The sequence below is a fragment of the Ictalurus punctatus genome, chromosome 14 (genome assembly GCF_001660625.3).
Source record: "Ictalurus punctatus breed USDA103 chromosome 14, Coco_2.0, whole genome shotgun sequence".
NCBI classification, from domain to species: domain Eukaryota; kingdom Metazoa; phylum Chordata; class Actinopteri; order Siluriformes; family Ictaluridae; genus Ictalurus; species Ictalurus punctatus.
In genome coordinates, this window is record NC_030429.2 from 5,234,666 (window position 1) to 5,254,887 (window position 20,222).

Sequence of the window (20,222 nt, forward strand, 5' to 3'; positions counted from 1 at the left end):
AAAAAAAGAGTTTATTTGTAAAATACATCTCTACTGAAGGGGCCCATGATTTATTTACACATTTATGTTTGTTTATTTGTTTGTTTTAACAGTTAAAATTGTCCCTGAATGTCAAATTGTTGGAGAGCCCATGATTTGAATCAGGAACAACAAAAATAAGTTGATCCAGAACATCCTATTTGAAGAAATTACATTCCCATTTAGTCATTTCCACAATGTTCTAATGGCCTAATTATAAACATTGTGAAAGCAACCTTTCACAAACAAATATCACTGTCTTAGAATGTTACAGAAATGTTATTTATGTAATCCTAAAGTCTAACGTTCTTATAAACCGGTCAAAGACAGGACTGAACATTCTGATATTGTTCTCTGTTAGTTAAAAGAGTTTCTGTTAACTTAATGTCTCATTATTTATTAATAGTGAATATGTATATATTTCTTAATTAAATTAATAACACATTATTTCATGCCATAATTTTGACTTAATATCCTATTATTTCAGCTTAATATTTAGCACCCCGCAATTTATCCATAAATCTAATTGATTGAATATTAGCTTATAATTTTTCTTCTGAACACAGTTTTCCAAATAGGAAGTAAATATTGCTTTAGTGGATTTCAGCTGATAAATAGCTACTTCTACTGATTTGTAGCTCAATTACAAACATTCAGGTAGTTAAGGTTCAGGTATTCCTAAAACTTAAATTGACTGAAATTTCATAACGGTCTTAGTGCAAGATATTGAATTTAAAAAACAAGCTATTACATAAAGTCAACATAACACTTCAACATTTTTTTTCACAACTTGAGGTTCAGGGCTACCATACTCTCTCTCTCTCCACTCAAAACTTGCCTAGAGTCTGTCTCTCTCTCTCTCTCTCTCTCTCTTTCTCTCTCCATTTTCTATCCTACTGTTGCTATTTGTTGCGTCTTTCCCTCACCACCTCATTACTGTCTCTAGGAAACCTCCTTCAGCATTTTCTCTCCAATTCTCTCACACATTTATGTGCTGTATAGCAAACAAATGTTTTTTCAAAATTCTTTTTTGCTTTCCTGCCCTCATTTGTGGCCTGTCTATATGCGCAACGCTGGATTGTACCATCCCGAGCCTGAACTGCATTGTGTAACTCTATAACATGCCGCCTAATGAGGCATGAGCCTGTGTCTGGATATTTTCCTGGATAAACTTGACGCTTGATACATGTTTAATTGGAACGATTGGAGCCCACTGAGGAGATGGATCACTCCTCTTCATCTCCAGTTCAGGCTTACTCCTCTCTGAGGAGGAGCGAGAGGAGTAACATGGTCTGTTGACAGAAATCAGTCAGTCGATTAACAGCACCAGACTTGCTGGCACAGAGATAATGGATTTAATAGGATCTGAATGACCAGCCTTGAGCTTTCCTCCAGTCTCTCTCTCTCTCTCTCGCTCTCTCTCTCTCTCTCAATGTGTACACTCTGTAAATTGTCATGCAGCCAAAGTGGTGTTGCTCTTATCATCCCCCAACCCCACCCCATCTCTATTAATGAGTATGAATAAGCTCTTCATAGCCTTAAGAAAAGCTCATCTTTGTAAAGTTTTTAAAAGCCAATACCTGCCTGCTAAGTGCGACCCACATGATGCCCTTAAATATGAAGACTCAGAAGCACAGCTTTAATTATTTATAACACTATATAGGGCAGCGGTTCTCATTATGAGTCGCAGCAGCTACACACTGGCGCAGATGAAGCTGGATCCTCTGCATAGCTGGGAGAGAACACTCCCTCAACCATGTGCGTGCGTGGTTTTGTAAACAAAATCTGTCCCCGCATTATTTAATTACAGCCTGTCTTGAAATGTTGGCGTTATTGTTAATATTTATCACATTGGGACATTCAGATTGTCAAGTAGGACTGAACTGGTGGGGTTTACACAACAGCAATTCACATTGCTTCTCTCATTATTGATGTGTATGGCCATGCTTTTGTTCTAACTGCTTTAATTTAACATAGTGTGTGCTCACAAATCAGCTGTGTTCACATACTCTTGCACAGCGTCTTGCATAATTATTCATCCCCTTTTCCATAATTTGTAGTGCTATAACCCGGAATTGAGACGGACTAAATTGGGATTGTATGTCATGATTCTACAAAATATCTCATAATACTGACGTTGGGGAAAAATCTATATATTTTTCTAAATTCTATACACATAAAAACTGAAAAAAAAAAAAAAATGTCATTGCATAAGTATTCTTCCATAAATTTCCATAAAAGATTATTAGTTGAAAGTGTCAGGTGAGCACAATATAAATACATCTGTTCCTCATAGGCCCCAGAGTATTTAAGAAAACATACTTTTGAAAGAAAAAAAAAGCTTTATGAAGCATTAAAAAGCATCAATCAGGCTTTGTGTGTGTGTGTGTGTGTGTGTGTTTGTGTGTGTGTGTGTGTGTGTGTGTGGATATACACACATATAGATCTATCTATATCTATCTATCTATCTATCTATCTATATATATATATATATATATATAGTAATGATACTTGCTATCAAAACAAGCGCTGACGGGCAGGGCGGCGTGTGCAGACGCGACGTGAGAGGAATAGCAGAAAACAGACTAATACATGTGAACAGTCCAACTGGGATAAGGCAAGGAATCGTAAACATCAATAACAGGGACCAAAGTCCAAGTACCAGGGAAATCTAGCTAAGGTTTGGTAATATCACTAAGTCACGAGAACTGAGCGTTTACTTCACGAGGGCATGAAGGTTAACGAGGCCTTTTATAACTTATCAGCCGCACAGGTGCTGGTGATCAATACTCAGGTGAACTTGAGCGCGGGCATGGCTGGGAAGTGTAGTCCCTGTCTGCCATGTTTGTAAGCGGCGCCGCCATCTGAGTATTAGCGAGTTCGTTGTGGCATAACATATATATATATTATTATTTATATAAATATATATAAATCCAAAACTTTACACATCTTGTGGAGTGCCATTAAATCCATTATTAACTGAGACGAGGGGAGGCTGTCAACCAAAATACACTGACTGAGTAAGGACTGGATTAGTCAGAGAAGCAAAGTTAACTCTCAACGTGATGCTACCATTACCATGCTTCACAATCTTATTTTAAAATAATCATTTCTAAACTATATTGATCCTCTTTTATATTACGGGATATTTTGAATAGACTCATGACATATAATCACAGTTAGGTCCATTTCAGTTACATGTTATAACACTACAAAATGTGGAAAGATTCAAAGGGGGTCAGTAATTATGCAAGGCACTGCATGTATATCTGAAAACTATATTCTATAGCAGGGATAGAAAAATACCTAAAGTATAAAGGATCTCATTCATCCAGGTTATTTTGTGGGGTTTTTTTTGTTTCCTATACAGTAAATCCCCATTAGCTGTGCCAAAAGTACATGATGAAGTTTCTCAGGAGGGTGGTGAAATGTCATACTCACAATTCCAGTCATCTTGATTTACTGTAACTAGATTATCTGATTGAAATTTCTCTCATTTTGCCCATGCAGACGGATATACCACAGATGATATTGAGTTTTACTGGAGAGGAGGAGAAGGAGCTGTGTCTGGAGTGGAGCGAATTGAGCTGCCCCAGTTCTCCATCGTGGACTACAAGCTCATCTCAAAGAACGTAGTGTTTTCCACAGGTACCTTTTTTCCCCAGCACCCATGTCTTATAGCCAAATTTGTTGACTAATGAGGAGATAAGTGTGACTTGGAAGTGCTAAGTGACTGAGAATGAGACTTTTCTGCAAAATTCCTATTTCATGGTAAGGTAATAAATTCAAAGGATGGTTGAATATTTCTGGAAAATTGTATCCTGTATGTTTGGCTGTAGCTTATTTAATGACGTCTTCGGAATAGGGGTTCATTGAAAGACAATTGATTGTATCTTTATTTCCACATTTGGCTTGAAATCTCTTTCTTTCGGCTGCTCTTGACCAGGTTCATACCCGCGCCTATCGCTGAGCTTCAAACTGAAGAGGAACATTGGCTACTTCATTCTGCAGACCTACATGCCATCCATCCTGATCACCATTCTGTCTTGGGTTTCCTTCTGGATCAACTACGATGCCTCTGCTGCCCGTGTAGCCCTAGGTAGGATTTCGTTCCATGGTCTTCGGGGAATGGTTAGCGCCAAAATACAATTTGCATGATACTAACCTGGTGGATCGTAGCGCCAAACATGTCTTGGTGAACAGATTCTTTTTGAGATAAAGCAAACATTGTGTAAATTGTTTCCTGAGTATTGGTTTTGTTGGCTGCTGGGCTCATCCTCATGGCCCTGAGAGAATCCTGCTCTAATTAAGTGTTTTCAGGGCTTTTGACTGATGGTGCACATATACAGTGAGATAAGATATTTTATCTTCAACTGCATGGTGCAATTAATACAGTGGCATCATATAGTCGCAGTTTGTCTGCACTAGACACAAACCTCAGCTCACCAGGTAAATGTAAACCTTATTGTAGCCTAGTGTAGAAGAAAATGGCCACTATGTTTGAGTTTATGGACTACTAAAAAATTAGTGGTTGCACCAAGTTTTAACCTTAAAAATGATACCTGTACGGTAGCAGGTGCAATGTTTATGGTGATTCTGTTCAAAGTGGACAATGTGTTAGAGTAAAAAAGTACATGTTTACATGTTTTTATTTCAAACAAACTACTCGAATATTTACGTATGCTTTAGCACCGACTTTCCACCCTGACATATGGTCAAACTTGCATTCAGCTGGTGCAAGTTGCTGCCTTGTTCTGATTTATTGACTGAATTGATTGGGGGTGTTAGCTAATGCTGTGTTCCAGGACTTCACCTTCGGGAAAATACGCATGCTTTGCAGGGAATGCTCTACCCTTGTTCAAACAAAACAGTCCACTTAGAGCAGCAAGTCACTTACCAAACACAGGGAATTACTAATGCATTTGTTGAGGGGGGGTCTGTCTTTTATTAATAAATTTAAATCTCCCAGGTTAAATTACGAATGAAAACCATATTACTATGTCATAATAACATGTAACATTTTATGAAGTTAATATTGAAGGCTTACGGTTCACTGTGCATGCCGTGATTTTGCCTGTGAACTGTGTGCCAAGATACGATTATAACACGATCCTTAATGCTTCCTAAAGGATGTTGATTTTTGATTCCTCTAGCTTTAATTTTTTTCCCAGCATTAACACTTGCTACTTTGAAAACAATTATTTTCATCATGAAAAACACCAAGTTAGGTGTCATTTCCCTGTACTGTTTGTTTTATGGCATCTGACTATGACGTCTTGTGCATCAGTTCAGAATCTTTTAAGACGAAACGCGTCTAGAGAATGATTGTGTTTCACATCATTATTTCTGACTGGGATATTTAAACTTTATTGATTTTTTCCATTGCACATTTCCTTTTGTGTACAGCATGGTTCCGGGCTCATGGATCAATTGTATGATATCATCCGCCCCAAGCAAGAGGAGGGCTTTCTAATCATAAGGCCTGAGGGATTCCAGTAGACCACCAAAAGTCCAGTACAATATGTCTAATGTGCACTGGATGCACGAAGTAACCTCCGGTAGAAACCCTAGATGCTTCGTGATCAAGCCTTCTGGCTGCAAGCTTTCCCAAACCAAATTAGACGACGTCTGGGTTTGTGTGGGTGTAAAAATTACCTGACTTCAATAAAGGAGCTTTGCAGCTTTAGCACATCCATCGCTGATCTGATCTTCTCCCTCTGATTATGCTGACAAAATGATCACTGAATGGTTGTTCTGTGGATTAGAAGTGATTTACAATTTCTCCAGTCTGCACAGAGGGACATATGGCAGATGTGTTAAACCTCTGTGTTTATGCTGTTCATAGTGAAACACGATAGCGGTATTAGAAGTCTAGCTTTTTCTCTATTTCTTTCTCTACTTCCTTGACTATTGCTGTTCTGCTCAGTCTGTCATTTTTCCATCCCCCTTGTCTCTTTCTTTTTTGCATCTTGTCTTCCATTATTTGTTGAACTTTCTCTACAAAGTATATGTAAGGTTTATTCCATAATTGCATGTGTGCTCCGATGAGTTAATTGTGCGTACAGATCCTTAACACCTTAACCACAACGGAGGTGGAATGTAACAAAGTACAATACGATTACATTGTTACTGCACTTAAAGTCTCCATGAAGTGCCTTGAAATGTGTAGTGTTGTTTGATTTGTTGACGTAATTTCCACTGAAACATTTTTATTTTTATAATGTTGGGGGCGGGACACTTTAGATTCTAGAGAGCATTTGACTGGACAGAAAATCTGATAAGAAGCTGAAGTGCAGAATGAGGTCATCAAAATCATTGATCCGTATTGTTTATAGAGAGAGAGTGTAAATTTTGAACGCGTATACAGTATCTCACAAAAGTGAGTACACCCCTCACACATTTTTGTAAATATTTGATTGTATCTTTTCATGTGACAACACTGAAGAAATGACACTTTGCTACAATGTAAAGTAGTGAGTGTACAGCTTGTGTAACAGTGTAAATTTGCTGTCCCCTCAAAAAACTCAACACACAGTCATTAATGTCTAAACCGCTGGCAACAAAAGTGAGTACACCCCTAAGTGAAAATGTCCAAATTGGGCCCAATTAGCCATTTTCCCTCCCCGTGTCATGTGACTTGTTAATGTTACAAGGTTTCAGGTGTGAATGGGGAGCAGGTGTGTTAAATTTGGTGTCACAAGCTGTACACTCACTACTTTACATTGTAGCAAAATGTCATTTCTTCAGTGTTGTCACATTAAAAGATATAATCAAATATTTACAAAAATGTGAGGGGTGTACTCACTTTTGTGAGATACTGTATATCTTCTAAATGCGAATTTTGTCATAGTTTTGGCGCGCACTAACTTATATATAACCTTAAGGCTGACTTATTCATACTAAAAGCTACAAAACTCAACTACCCATGACTTTTGATGTCATGGGGACCTTAAGTCTGGTTTTTAAGTATCTGTACTTTAGTGGCGTTTTGACTTTTACTTACTATATTTCAAAAGAAAAATCGATACTCTCTGTTCACTACATTTTCAGACACCACTACCTTTCTCTATAATGTGTCATAATGTGGCTTTTTAGTAAGTATGCTTCGATACCATCTTTTTTTCATAGACCTTTTTTGGTACCCGCTTATACTGATACTGACTTGTGTAATCTGCTTGGAATTAATCAGAACCTTTAATTTATGTCTGTTTATGTTTCCCCAGTATGCACAATGGCTATGAAACAGGTCCACATACGTGCTAATGCACTTGTTCTTTATAACGTTAGCTAGCTGACATGCATTAGCTAGGTACATGGTTACTGTGTGTTGGCTCGAATATGGTTGGAGTGGAGGGCAAGTTTCGTTTCACTTCAGAAAAGCATTTCTGTTCAGCTGTAAGCAAAGTATGTTTCATTGTCTTTATTGTGTCAGAATCCCTCACTGTCAAGGAGAGATGATTATCAAGAACAACATATTGTGTAAGAGCTGTTATTTTCACTTAGCTAGCATTGTCTGTAGACATTTTCTTTCCCGCTATCTAGTATTTGCTGGAGCGTTGTTTGCTGTAGAAATGAGCTGGGTTTCTTGTTCAAGTTACTTGTATTGGAGGAAGATACTTTAGTTCTTCCTCTTGATATTTTCACAGCGTGCATTTGGATAATTAACTATGAAGTACCAAATAATTTCATGTTGTATGTTCATAAACACAATACCGTACACTAAGATTTTTTGCATGTAGTATCATATGGTATCAGATGTCGGGATCTGAGTGCCGTATCGGATCAATACCCAGCACCAGTACTCGCATTGGTGCATCCCTACTTTTACTTTTTACAATCAGACAGTTTCAAGGAGTCTATCTAAATTCCTAACCAAATTTGAACAGATGTTAAAGTAAGAATGAGACCTAATAGACATCAGTGTAATCAATCTGTCGCTAAGTACACTTTGTATTTATCACTGTAGTTTATATTGTGACATTTGTCTAGTTTGTATCAACAGCAAACATTCAACAGATTAGGAATAAAGCTGTTGTTAGTTCTCCTTAACTAATGTTTTCCGACATTCCTTGTATCGTTTTCTATTTCAACTTGACTAAAGAATTTGAACCTGTACAGTACATCATCTTTTACCTGAGAGCTTTTACATGAATCGAGACTTTCAGTACATTTACCTTCACTGGTTTGGGGCTGTATAAAAACGAGCAGTTGAAGTGACTAAAAGAGCCACTTGGCCGCGTATACTGTATGTCTGAAATACAGGCTGTGTGTATGCAGCCCGAGCTGTGACTGGGAAAGGAAGACGAGATGCACATGGGAGCGTTTCCATGTTTTCCATTAAACAGCCGTGTTGTCACATAGTTGATTTATGGATTCATCTTATGGTGCTATGAGGATGATAAATGGTGACGTTATATAAGTATTAAGTTTGCCTAGAGTGAGGTTATTTAATATCTTGTAATAAGAAGCTCCTCTGTTTTCTAGGCTGCAGTATCGTTAAGGTTTCTCATAACTGTAGAGTGGGATTAAATCCAGTACTACAGAGACGTATGCCTGCAGAGGGATTACACCATTTGGGCTTTGGCATAACTGTGCCTTAGATAAAAGATTCCTGCACGGAGACGGCAACATTACCATGGGAAAATAAATAAAAACAAATCTGAAGCGTTAAAGTAGAGAATTATAATAGTTAAGAAATTACATTGTTTTCTTGTGAATTTCTTTGCATAAGAAAGTGACACTGTTTCCACTATGCAGCTCTACACTGGGAGAAATAAGAATTGAACGCGTCAACATTTTTTCCAATAAATATATTTCCAATGAGGTTATTCACATGAAATTTTCACCAGACATCAGTATTAACTCAAGAAATCTGCAAATATAAAGAAATACAAACATTAAAGTCCATGAATGAAGTTATGTGTAATAAAGAGGAATCAAACAGGAAAAAACGCGCTAAATGAAATTTATTTAAAACTTGGTGGAGAAGGCTTTGTTTGTAACGACAGCTTCAAGACACTTCCTGTATGAAGAAATGAATGGGCCGCAGTATTCAGGTGTGATTTTGGCCCATTGTTCTAAACATATTGTCTTTAAATCTTGTTCAATTAGATTCGAGTCAGTTGATTGACTGAGCCATTCTAACACCTTGATTTTTTTCTCTGAAACCAATTGAGCGTTCCTTTGCTTTATGCTTTGGATCGTTGTCCTGCTGGAAGGTCCACCCACGTCTCATCTTCATCATCCTGGTAGATGGCAGCAGATTCTTCTCAAGAATCACCTGGTAAAGGACTCCATTCATCATTCCATCAATTATATGAAGACTGCCAGTACCATGTGATGAAAAACAGCCCCACACCATGATGCTTCCACCTCCACACTTCACTGTTGGTGTAGTGTTTTTAGGGTGATGTGCAGTGCCATTTCTTCTCCAAACATGGTGTGTAGTATGACAGCCAAAAAGTCTAATTTTCCTCTTGTTTTCTCTCATAGACTTGTCCAAATGAGGTGTAGCAAACTTTAAACGAGCTTCAACATGCCTTTTCTTTAGTAATGGTGTCTTGCGGGGTCAGCATCAGCAGTGGAGTGCATTGTCTATTGTTTTCTCTGTGATGATGGTACCTGCCGCCTCCAAGTGTTTCTGGAGCTCTTTCCGAGTGGTCCTTGGATCTTGGGCTACTCTTCTGACTATTCTTCTGACTCCCTGGTCAGAAATCTTGGACGAGCTCCTGTGTGTAGCCGGTTGATGACGGAGTGATGTTGCTTCCACTTGTGGATAATGGCCTCAATGGTGCTTACTGGAGAATTCAGAAGTTTTGAAATACGTCTGTATCTGATTCCATCAATATGTTTCAAAACAATAAGGTTGTGAAGGTCTTGGGAGAGCTCTTTGCTTTTACCCATCATGAGATGTTTCTTGTGTGACACCTTGGTAACGCAAAGCCTTTTTATAGACCATCAATTCACTAACCCAGCTTATATTAATTTGCACAGATAGGGGGTATAATTACTTACAGATTTCAGCTGGTTCCTTGCCTTACCTTACCTTGGAGAACTGCTTTTTCTTGTGTTCAGTACTTTTTTTCCCTTGTCATTGCACTTTATTACACATAACTTTAATTATGGACTTTAATGTTGTGAATTCTTTATATTTCCGGATTTCTTGAGTTAATACTGATGTCTGGTGAAAAGTTCATGTGAAATAGGAAATATATTTACTGAAAAAAAATGTTGACGCATCCAATACTTATTTTCCCCACTGTACATTGTGATGGTTTAAAATAATCTGAAGTAAAGATTGGTTTGTGGAGGTTGTTTATCTTCACTTTGACTTCGGAAGCAGAAAATGAAAATGCATGCGGAATGAATGCACAGTTAAAGTTGGACATCACAAACAAATGTATCCCAAAATTACACAATCATTGGAACATTGTAACATCAGCAATTAAATATTTTCAAGTCACCTTGTCGTAAAGTTCCTAATATTCTCTCACTAACAAGACTATTTTTTAAAAACTGGTTCTCCATTTTTTTTTCTTGCTAAACCTTAAAACTGTGATTAACTGGAAGGGGGAAAAAAAGCACTTGACATCAGTTTTCTAAAAAGATTTAATGAAAACATTTTCCAACTTTTTGGAAGCTCTGCTGTGTCCGAAAAATCACCAGCAACAGTGCTTTTTAAAAGCAGCCATATTTCGACCACCTTGTAGCCACCTCCCATAGGGTTACATGTGCTGGTGGTTGAGGAAAAATGGCATGTATAAAAGCACCATAAGAGTTCTTTGGTTGTCCTCTGGGGGAAACTCTTAAAGGTTCCATGTAAAACACGACAACTGAGTGTTTTTCTATCAGAAATGGTTTTCCAAATAATGTAACAGTTTAATTACCTGACAGGTTCTAGATGTTAAGAAGAACATACTGTAGTTACCAATAATTTTGAGTTTGTACCCTACACATACCCAGTTAATACATGTGCTTTTAGAAAAAGAGGTTCTTCAAGGGTTCTTTAATGGTTTGTTTAATAATTAAGGATTCTTAGTAAGCCTTTCTGATAGGAAAACACTTTGTTGTAGGGTTCTACACAGGACATTTATCCCAGAGGGATAACCCAAAAAACTGAGTGTAGTGTCCATGTTACTATTCTGTATTGTCATCTGAGCTGGGTTTGGTTTTCTATTCTATTTTATTTTATTCTATTCAGTGGTTTATTATGTAAGGAGTAAAGTAGATTGAGTTGTGCTGTTACAGGTAAATAATCGATGACACAGTGGTATGGTGATGTTACCACCTCAAAGTTTTATACCACAACAATTTGCCAATGCCAACATTTAAAATCCATTTACTTAACTGTTAATGTTCGTGAAATGTACGCTAAACAAGTTAGTTCCTGTTATCACTTACATTATAGCAGCTACAAACAGTTGTTCCCTCAGAAGCCTCCCTTTTTTTCCTCTATCGAAGTTTCTAAGACAAAAAAATGATGCTGGTCATGTTACAGAGAAAGTGCAAAGCTCTCTATCCTGAAGACTTGCCTATACATATACAGAAAACTTAAAGGAACACCATACTTCTGACTGTTACAAAGGACTTCCAAATATGCTAAATAAACATCTCGTCAGAGAAAACTTCATTATATCAACAATTATACATTGTAAGCTTGTACATAATACAATACTACATTGTATTATGTACAAGCTTACATAATACAATACTACAATAATACATTGTACATAATAAGCGAGTTCATATAAAGCTCAGTAGTAGCTCAGTGGTTAAGACATTGGACTTTTGACCAGAAGGTCATAAGTTCAGGTCCCAGCACTACCAAGGCACCACTGCTGAGCAAGGTGCTTGGCTCTCAACTGCTCAGTTGAGTGTAAATGAGATAAATGTAAGTCTCTCTGGATAACAGTGTCTGCCAAATGCTATAAATGTAAAGCTTGCATCTGGAACTACTGTCAGTGCTGCTGTTATAGAAAATGAATCAACATCGACAGACCAATCAGAATCGAGTAGTGCATTGTTTACATTGTGGTGTACTGTAGTGCTTGCTATAGTTATAAGATGTGCATTTCACTATCACTGTTTTCCAGTTGGGAGTTGTGGGAGGGAGGTTGTTTTTAGCTGAAAAGCTTGCCAGGGATTGCCAGGAAATAAACAAGTGTTATTGCACAGCAGGCAAGACGTTATAATATTTGATAACACTGAAGGGAGTCCTAAATTTCCTGCATACTAAGGTTCATTTTTAGGTTAACAAGCTTTCCAACAAGACACAAACAAACTGCAGTAATCTGTAATACTGTGATTATAGTGATATGAAAATGTTTATATTGTCATAGTGTTCTATTACACTGATTTTATGAACTGCGGTATTATACTGTGCCTTACTCCTGTCCTTGGTGTGTATTCTGCTGTTATCTTTTGTTTACTACAATATACTACATGATGTCTTACTGGCAGACTCCAGGGTCTTGGGTTTGATCCCAGAATTCCTGGGGTAGGCTGTGGATTGAGAAGCCTGATTATGATAAAGTGGTTACTGAAATTGAGTGAGTGAATACCATACTGGTGTCTGTACATTACAACCCTTAAATACTATTTTAAAGCTGGAATTTATCTTGTTTACTTGTTTCTCGGCATGCAATCATCCAAATTTTAAACATATCTTTAAATAGGGTGGATTTCTTGATTTGAGGTTATTTTGTTTCAGTCTTTCTGGTTCAGGAATTAGCGCCACCCCAGATGGAGCAGAGCGGCTCAGTTAATTCGGGAGTAGAGAGGGATGATGAGCAAGGCTTGTCGATACATTGATTGAGATTCTCCTCAACACGAAGCAGTGACCTCTAAACATTACAACCTGCTCCTTTAATATGAGCACATGCCTTGTGCTGTACACTTAATCTTAGTGAAGTGCCATACTGCCATCCTTGATTTACACAGTTTTCTTCTTGCCCTAAATGTATTTAATCAGCCAAGACATGTTTAGTTTAGTGTCTTTATTTTTTCCACTGGAGTGACGAGGCTAATGAAGCTAACAGTTAAACAAAGCCTATAGCCCCAAGTTTATCGTTGATGAAACTAAAATAAAGACACCAAATTTGTCTTGGCTGTTCGACTACATTTGTAGTAAGGGAAACTGTGCATCCTTCATTGCTTTTCAATAGGACAACACAACATATCGATGTTTCTCTGTACTGTTACACTTGCAGGTATCACCACGGTGCTGACCATGACCACCATTAACACCCACCTGAGAGAGACTCTTCCCAAGATCCCCTACGTGAAAGCTATAGACATGTACCTGATGGGCTGCTTCGTCTTTGTGTTCCTGGCCCTGCTCGAGTATGCCTTTGTCAACTACATCTTCTTTGGTCAGGGACCCCAGAGGCAGAAGAAGGCAGCTGAGAAAGCTGCCACCGCCAACAACGAGAAACTACGACCCGATCCAAACAAGGTAGCGTGTGTCCAGATGCCTTCAGAGAAAAAAGGGGATTGTTAGGGTTTAGTTGTCTGCATCTGTTCCTCTGCAGTGGCTGGTTTGTTATTTTGAGGGTTATGTGTTGTGACTTCAAGCCGGGCCTCTTTCAGGATCAATGGGCTTTAGGTTTTGTTACAACTCTGGAAATTCATCTTTTTTTCCCCCCCAGCAGCATAGGTTTACTGATCCACCCCGTCTATTGGATACTCACCCACCAAGGGATGCGTTTGTCGTTTTTTTTCTCTCTCTGGTAGAGCAGAGCTCAGATTTTGGTAGCAATAAGTGGTGACCTTGCCGTTTCACAGGGTAAAAGTCATCTCTCAGCTGAGAGCTGGCAGGGCGTCAATCTGCTCGCTTCATAATCTTATTGAGCTAAATGAGCTAGATGTGCGAAAGTCCTTCTCTCTTTGTCCCTCTCTTCACTTTCTTTCTCTCTCTTTCTCTCTCTCTATCTCTGAGTGTCACAAGCTTCCATTTCCCGAAGTAACAGTGCTGATTTTGTGTACTTGCAGTGGATGGTGGGAAATGTAGTTCAGAGAGACGATGCTCTGTATGCCAGAATGAAACAGAGGGAAATTGACGTGTATGACTCGATGTGGGATCCAATCTTTGCCGACGATGCTGCATTAGGACTAGGCGAGCAGAGACTTAAGGTACTGCCCTCTCGACTCAAAAGTAAAAAAAAAAAAAAAAAAAAAAAAAAAAACTGGATCTGCATCGATATATATACGCAATTAGAATGAAAAATTACACCAATATTCCAACCACCTGAGTTGTTTTTTTGTAATTCATCGATTTTAGTTGGCTTAGAATAGTGATGATCATCATTTCCACCACTTCCACTCCCCTTTTTTTCCATTTGATTTGCTGTTTGCACTTGAAGCTCTTTCCCAGTACGCATGAGTTTTACCATTCGCCCACTACAACCTTTTTTTCTTATTTTGAAAGAATGCTTAAGTGTTGGGTTTCTCTTTGGAAAAGCATTAAGTAGTTCAGTAATTAGATTTCGGGACTGTTATGATCTCCAGGTGCAGGGAAACTGATCTTGGTGGAGAAAATGGAGTGTGCCCATGAAAACTATGGAGTGATATTTGCACCATTAGGATTTGGATTTTAGTCATGCTATATGAAGTTTCATTTCAAGTTAATTGATTGCTTTGGCTCATGACTTGAAACAGTTTTAACATTCTCAAAACTCTATAGGTGCAATTGTCAAAATTTATGGGACAGCACAACAGTCACCTGCAAATGGTTAATATATAAAATATAGATAGATAGATAGATAGATAGATAGATAGATAGATAGATAATGCAGATTTTGGTGATTTCAAATTCAGTGTGTAAAATTTAAATCAGAATTCAATAGATGGAATTGGAAAGGAGTTGTGGTACCAAAATATAAATTAGATTTATTTTTTTGTAAGGTTGATTATTTTTAAATTGAAATTAAATTTAAATTCTGTTTTAAAGCCTTGTGTACAAATGAAATTTATGGAATACAAAATCAATTTATAATTAGATTCAAAACATGATGTACATTTTTAAAACCGAACAAACAAACAGATTTGCAAAACTCTAATCTAAATATTACAAATATCATCCTTCAGTTAGGTTATTGTCCAAATAATGTAACCTCAATACACTTTGCTCTTTGTATAGGGAATACGGAGCAGGACACATGGTTTTTATATCTCAGTACTGCGTTTCTAAGCCACTTTTGATGATAGTTTGACATTTTTAACTCTAGCTTGTCTGGTTTTTTGTTGGTTTGGTTGGTTGTTTTTTTCTTTTTTTTTGGACTGACCTGTATTGATGTTTGGTTTTTTGACCTTTTTCCAGTTTTTGTTTTATTCTGGATTCCCGACCTCAAAAACTCTGTGTTTGAATCCTATAACAATTATGCAAATTGTGCGTTTGTTAAAAGCATTAGTCATCGGTGGCAGTTTTAGCTGTTCAAAGCCATTTAAATCAGCATGACAAAGACACCATGACAAAACAAGTAAAAAGAAAAAGGATGATGCATTTTTTGGTTAGTCACTTTGGTGGTTAAATCAATAGTCATTGTCCAACAAAGACTAAAAGCTTCACGACAAGACTAACACCCACGCTAGGATAGGAGAGGAGCAGTGCGGTTGCTTTGCTTCTCGGTAGCGGAGTGATTCAGAAGAATAGCAGGAGCATCTAGAGGAGCTCAATCTCATCTTCTCCTCGTTTTTTCCAGCCTCTTTCTCTCTTCATTTCAGCAGCCTTTTCCCTCACTGCTCTTCTGGACCTTTGTCTTCATGAGTTCTTCTTTTCCTTTGCATTTGTTTGCCTGATTATTTCGATTTGCAGACAGAATTTTAACCACAGTGTGGTTGAAATTCGGAAATGGCTATACATATTTGACATTTTGCTATTGAATAAACAAGTAGTAATTGTATGTTTTGTATTGTCATAAATCTAAGTCAATTAGGAGTTTAATCTAAGAACTTTTATCAGGAAGTTACAGATAATAAAGGCAAAATGCAGAAACTACATTTTGGGTCAAATTTGAGGCAAAAGTTTTGGACATTTAATTTGGCCTTGGACAGATTTAAAGATGGACATTAAAATTTGGTCTAAATGTTTTTTTTTGTTTTGTTTTTGTTTTTTTTTTTAACTATGGAATGATATTTATGCCAATAGGATTTGAATGTCAATATCTAATTCAGAATTGTTATGTTTTATTTAGAAACGTATAGCATTGAATTCTTATATTTGTATTTCATAAATAAATTTTTTAAGTCTTCAGATGAATTCATCTTGAAATTTAAATTCTAAAATATCCAAAACATATATGGAATGTACAAAATTAGATTTGATCTTTAATCAACTGATCAAATTCAGATTCAGAATTATACAATGCTACAGCCGAGCATTTAAAGAGAAGCACAGATTCTATTATTGCCATTTCAGCCAACTAGCAGTCAAGTAATGATCGATTCCCCGCCCCCACCCTCTACATCGGCTTATTTTACAATTGAATTTGATTGAATTGATTTCATTTGACTTAATATTTAAAGTCCCTCCAGGATTTTTTTGCGATCGCAAAAATGAATGCAAAATCAAGGAAACTGCGCAATATTCGGAGGAGCTTGCGATTTTTCAAAATTACCGCAGATTTTCTGCAGATTTGGGCCGGGACGTGTCATGTGACATCATCACAACGTGCATTCAGTAAAAGCTCTCTTCGATTCACGTGTGTCGAACATGAGTACAGCTAAAAGGTCTCATTTACCAACAAACATCATTGTGAAAGACTATTTTGTGAAACTATTTCCAGCAATTGCAATTTCACAAATTAAAGACGCCAATTCAAGTAGTTTTCAGCAAATTTTGAAAAAAGCCACAGCAACATCAAGCTTTTTTGGCTGCAACAATCACAAAAAAAACAAAAAAAAAACCCTCAGCAAAATCCTGTATGAACTGATTTTATATACAATGTCAAAATAAAGCAAATTTAGAATAAAATCCTAATGGAATAAATATCATTCCATATAAAACTTCTTTTTTTTTGTTTCATTGGTAACATAGTTACTGCAGTTTGCCTGTGTAGAGCAGAATAATACAAGAGCTTTGCTTCCATGCTAATCATGACATTTCCATAACACATAGTATAGCTTCATGTAGTTTTTAGATTGTTTTTTTTTAAGCTCTTAAAAATGACCAAGGTCACAATAACGTTCCATAAGACAGGTATAATCAGGAAGTTATACTTTTCTACAGATGAATCCGGATGATATCCGGCTGACCACAGTAGAGATGAAGAACGAGATGGGTCCTGGCGATCTGTCCCGTGGTCTGGGCGACCCACGAGGTGCCATGCTGTCGTACGACAGCTCCACTCTGCAGTATCGACGGGCAGCGCTGGCACGCCACAACTATGGCACCGGTGCACTGGAGAAGAAGAAGAGTCGTCTACGCCGACGTGCTTCTCAGCTCAAGGTCAACATCCCTGACCTGTCTGATGTCAACTCCATCGACAAGTGGTCCAGGATGATTTTCCCAACCGTCTTCTCATTCTTTAATGTGGTCTACTGGCTCTACTACGTCCATTAAGAAGGGTCCGGGAGAGGATTAAGTACAAAAACATTCAAAAGATAAAATATATAAAACACTGAGTCCCTTTTGTTTCTTGAAAAATAGATTTTATGGAGGTAAAGGAGTCAGGATTGGCTCTTTTTTTTGTTCTGAGAACACCATAATGACTGACAAAGACAAATACACTATCAACCAGACTGAAAGTTGCAGAGTTTTAATAGATCATGTATATTGTCATTCGTAACTTACTCTGTGGACAAATATTTATGCTTGTGTTTGCATATATTTTAAAGATTTTTATTTATTTATTTATTTATTTATTTATTTATTTATTTTGCTGATTATATCTATTTACTTTGTAGCCAATGCTATGTGTATCCAGGAAAGTTTTAGAGCTGATTTTTTTTTTCAAGGGCTCATCCTTCAAAGCCCATTTTTTCCCTATAGTTAAACTGTTAGACATCTTTTTAAAGCATGCTTGAGTTTGTTTTTATTTTGTCTACATCTCTTGCTGTGAGATGAAGCACAATGCATTTTCCTTTTGAATAGTTAAAGCTCCTTCTGTTCTTTAAAAAATAAAAACATGTTTGATTTGGTGCAAAGCAGAGCACTGAGTCTCTAAAAGGAAAACAGGGTAAACACACACCAGGTAACTTCATCATAATGTTGGCATTGCTATCAGGGCAGATGTGGATGGGGCAATAGGGGGCGCTCTTTCCTATCGACCCAACAGACTTTCTTCGCCCCTCCTATGGTGGGGACTCTGAACTTGTGAAGGCGATCGAGTTATGTGGATTGTTTTGAACCACCGTGGCTGGACATAATGAAGATTATCATCATCCTCGTAATTCAACAAACTTTCGTCTGGCTTTGTTCCAGACCCAAGTCATCGAAAACATCACACGCTCCTTATCTCTACTCACATGCGAGTGGGACAATACGGCTGACTGACATCTCTCCAACGTGTTATAATGAACAAGGTGAGTTCCATAAAAGATATAATTATAATCCATTAACATTACCAGTAGATTTAAGTTAAAAAAAGAGAACTTATAGATGATATAAAATCATGTTAAAAAGCGTTTTATAATTCATAGTTATAATATTAGGTGTTAATGTTACAAATCATTATTTAAGCAGGTATATTTTGATGTATTAGCTTTCTTATTATAAAAGATCTCTATCGGGACGCAGAGAAAAATAATCTAAAGCAAGAAAAAAGACTGAATCTTTCTCAAGGCCTGCACATGTGAAAAGGATGATACGGACAGAACGTGAGAGAGCGCATGAACGAAATACTGTTTTGAAGTCGACTTTTCAGAACAGGGAAGTATCTGTAAAGATCAATCAAGGCATCTGTAAGGTGATTTTGTATCGAATCCTGTACATTATAATGATATTTCATAATGATCTGTAAATATATATTGTGTAATGACTGTCAAGAATAACAATATGTATCTAAATTAAATTATTAAAGCTGAATTGAGCTTTTTTTGGGGGACTGTTGTGGAGGAAAGCAGGATGTAATGGCTAGTTTGGGGGAAAAACCCCCCCAGAAAGAACAGTAAAATAAATAAAATTTGCTGAAATGAAAGTATGGGTGTTGAGTCAACATGTAAGGCAGTTAAAAGTGGAACTTTGTGGTCAAAAATATAATTATGTTAAAAAGTCAAAAATCTCCATATATAGATCTACTCATGTATTAAATATAGCAACAAATAACTTTATTCTATGGTGAGCAAGTGAGAAACTTGGCAAAAAAGAAAGAGAAAAATAATGGGAAAAGAAAGCTGAGATGTTAATGAAAAAACAGGGCTTTAAATAGCATTTTCACACTAAATTGCTGTGACTGTTAAAAGCAACTAGATTTGTATTTACAATGAAATTACTCCTGCCTCAGTGGTACAGCGTACAAGCTAATTATCCTCTTAGCTAGCGCTATCTCAGGATTTTCCATCTATGGCTAACAGATTTTGAGAAAAGAATATCTATCTTATATAAAGTATGATGCTAGGTCTCTTCGAATGATGCTAGCTAGATAGAATAAGTGTGCTATGAGCAGGAATGAGTTAGCCTATGTATCTCACTAGATAATAGTTGTGAAATGAACTCAGCTAACATTAGCCATTTAGTAGGTAGCAAGCAGTCAAATGTAAAGTTAACTTGCCTGAACTGTAGATTTAATGGCAGGTAAAGGTATTATACTCCCCCCCCCCCAGAGGTAAAAGACACATTTCTTTCTGTAAGAGTGATCCTTAGCTGAAGTTAGAGTCCTGATAGCGGACTGTCAACAGTAATAGTGTTTGGACCAGGGTTGCCAAGTCTGCGTGACCAAACTAGCTTAATCAGCTAATAACCAGTGAAAACTAGCTAGCTAAAATTCCAAACTCTGAATCTGACCCTATATTATCACGACTGCTAAAAAAGCAGTACTTTCATTAATCTTCAAAAATGGGTCTTTTATTAGTACATACACACTTAGCAGCCACTTTAATAGGAACACCTGTACACCTGCTCATTCATGCAGTTATCCAATCATGTGGCAGCATCGCAATGCATACAGTCATGCAGATACAGGTCAAGAGCGGCAGTTAATATTCACATGAAATGTCATAATGGGGAACACGTGATTTCAGTTACTTTGACTAGACAGTTAAGGCAAAGT

At 37.2% G+C, this 20,222-nt stretch overlaps 1 protein-coding gene across 2 annotated transcripts in view; it reads left to right on the forward strand.

The window, feature by feature from the left end:
* The window catches only part of gabrb2a (gamma-aminobutyric acid type A receptor subunit beta2a), a 67,374-nt gene extending 49,221 nt beyond the window's left edge, over positions 1 to 18,153 (forward strand). Inside the window, exons 6-10 of one of the 2 annotated variants that reach the window (XM_017484657.3) lie at positions 3,529 to 3,666; positions 3,965 to 4,117; positions 13,227 to 13,471; positions 14,008 to 14,148; positions 17,243 to 18,153. In XM_017484657.3, coding sequence (XP_017340146.2) covers positions 3,529 to 3,666; positions 3,965 to 4,117; positions 13,227 to 13,471; positions 14,008 to 14,148; positions 17,243 to 17,575 — 1,010 coding nt within the window. In that variant the 3' untranslated portion in view covers positions 17,576 to 18,153. The remainder of the gene's footprint in view (positions 1 to 3,528; positions 3,667 to 3,964; positions 4,118 to 13,226; positions 13,472 to 14,007; positions 14,149 to 17,242) is intronic. The other variant, XM_053685476.1, reaches the window with a different exon arrangement.
* The last annotated feature ends 2,069 nt before the right edge of the window (positions 18,154 to 20,222 follow it).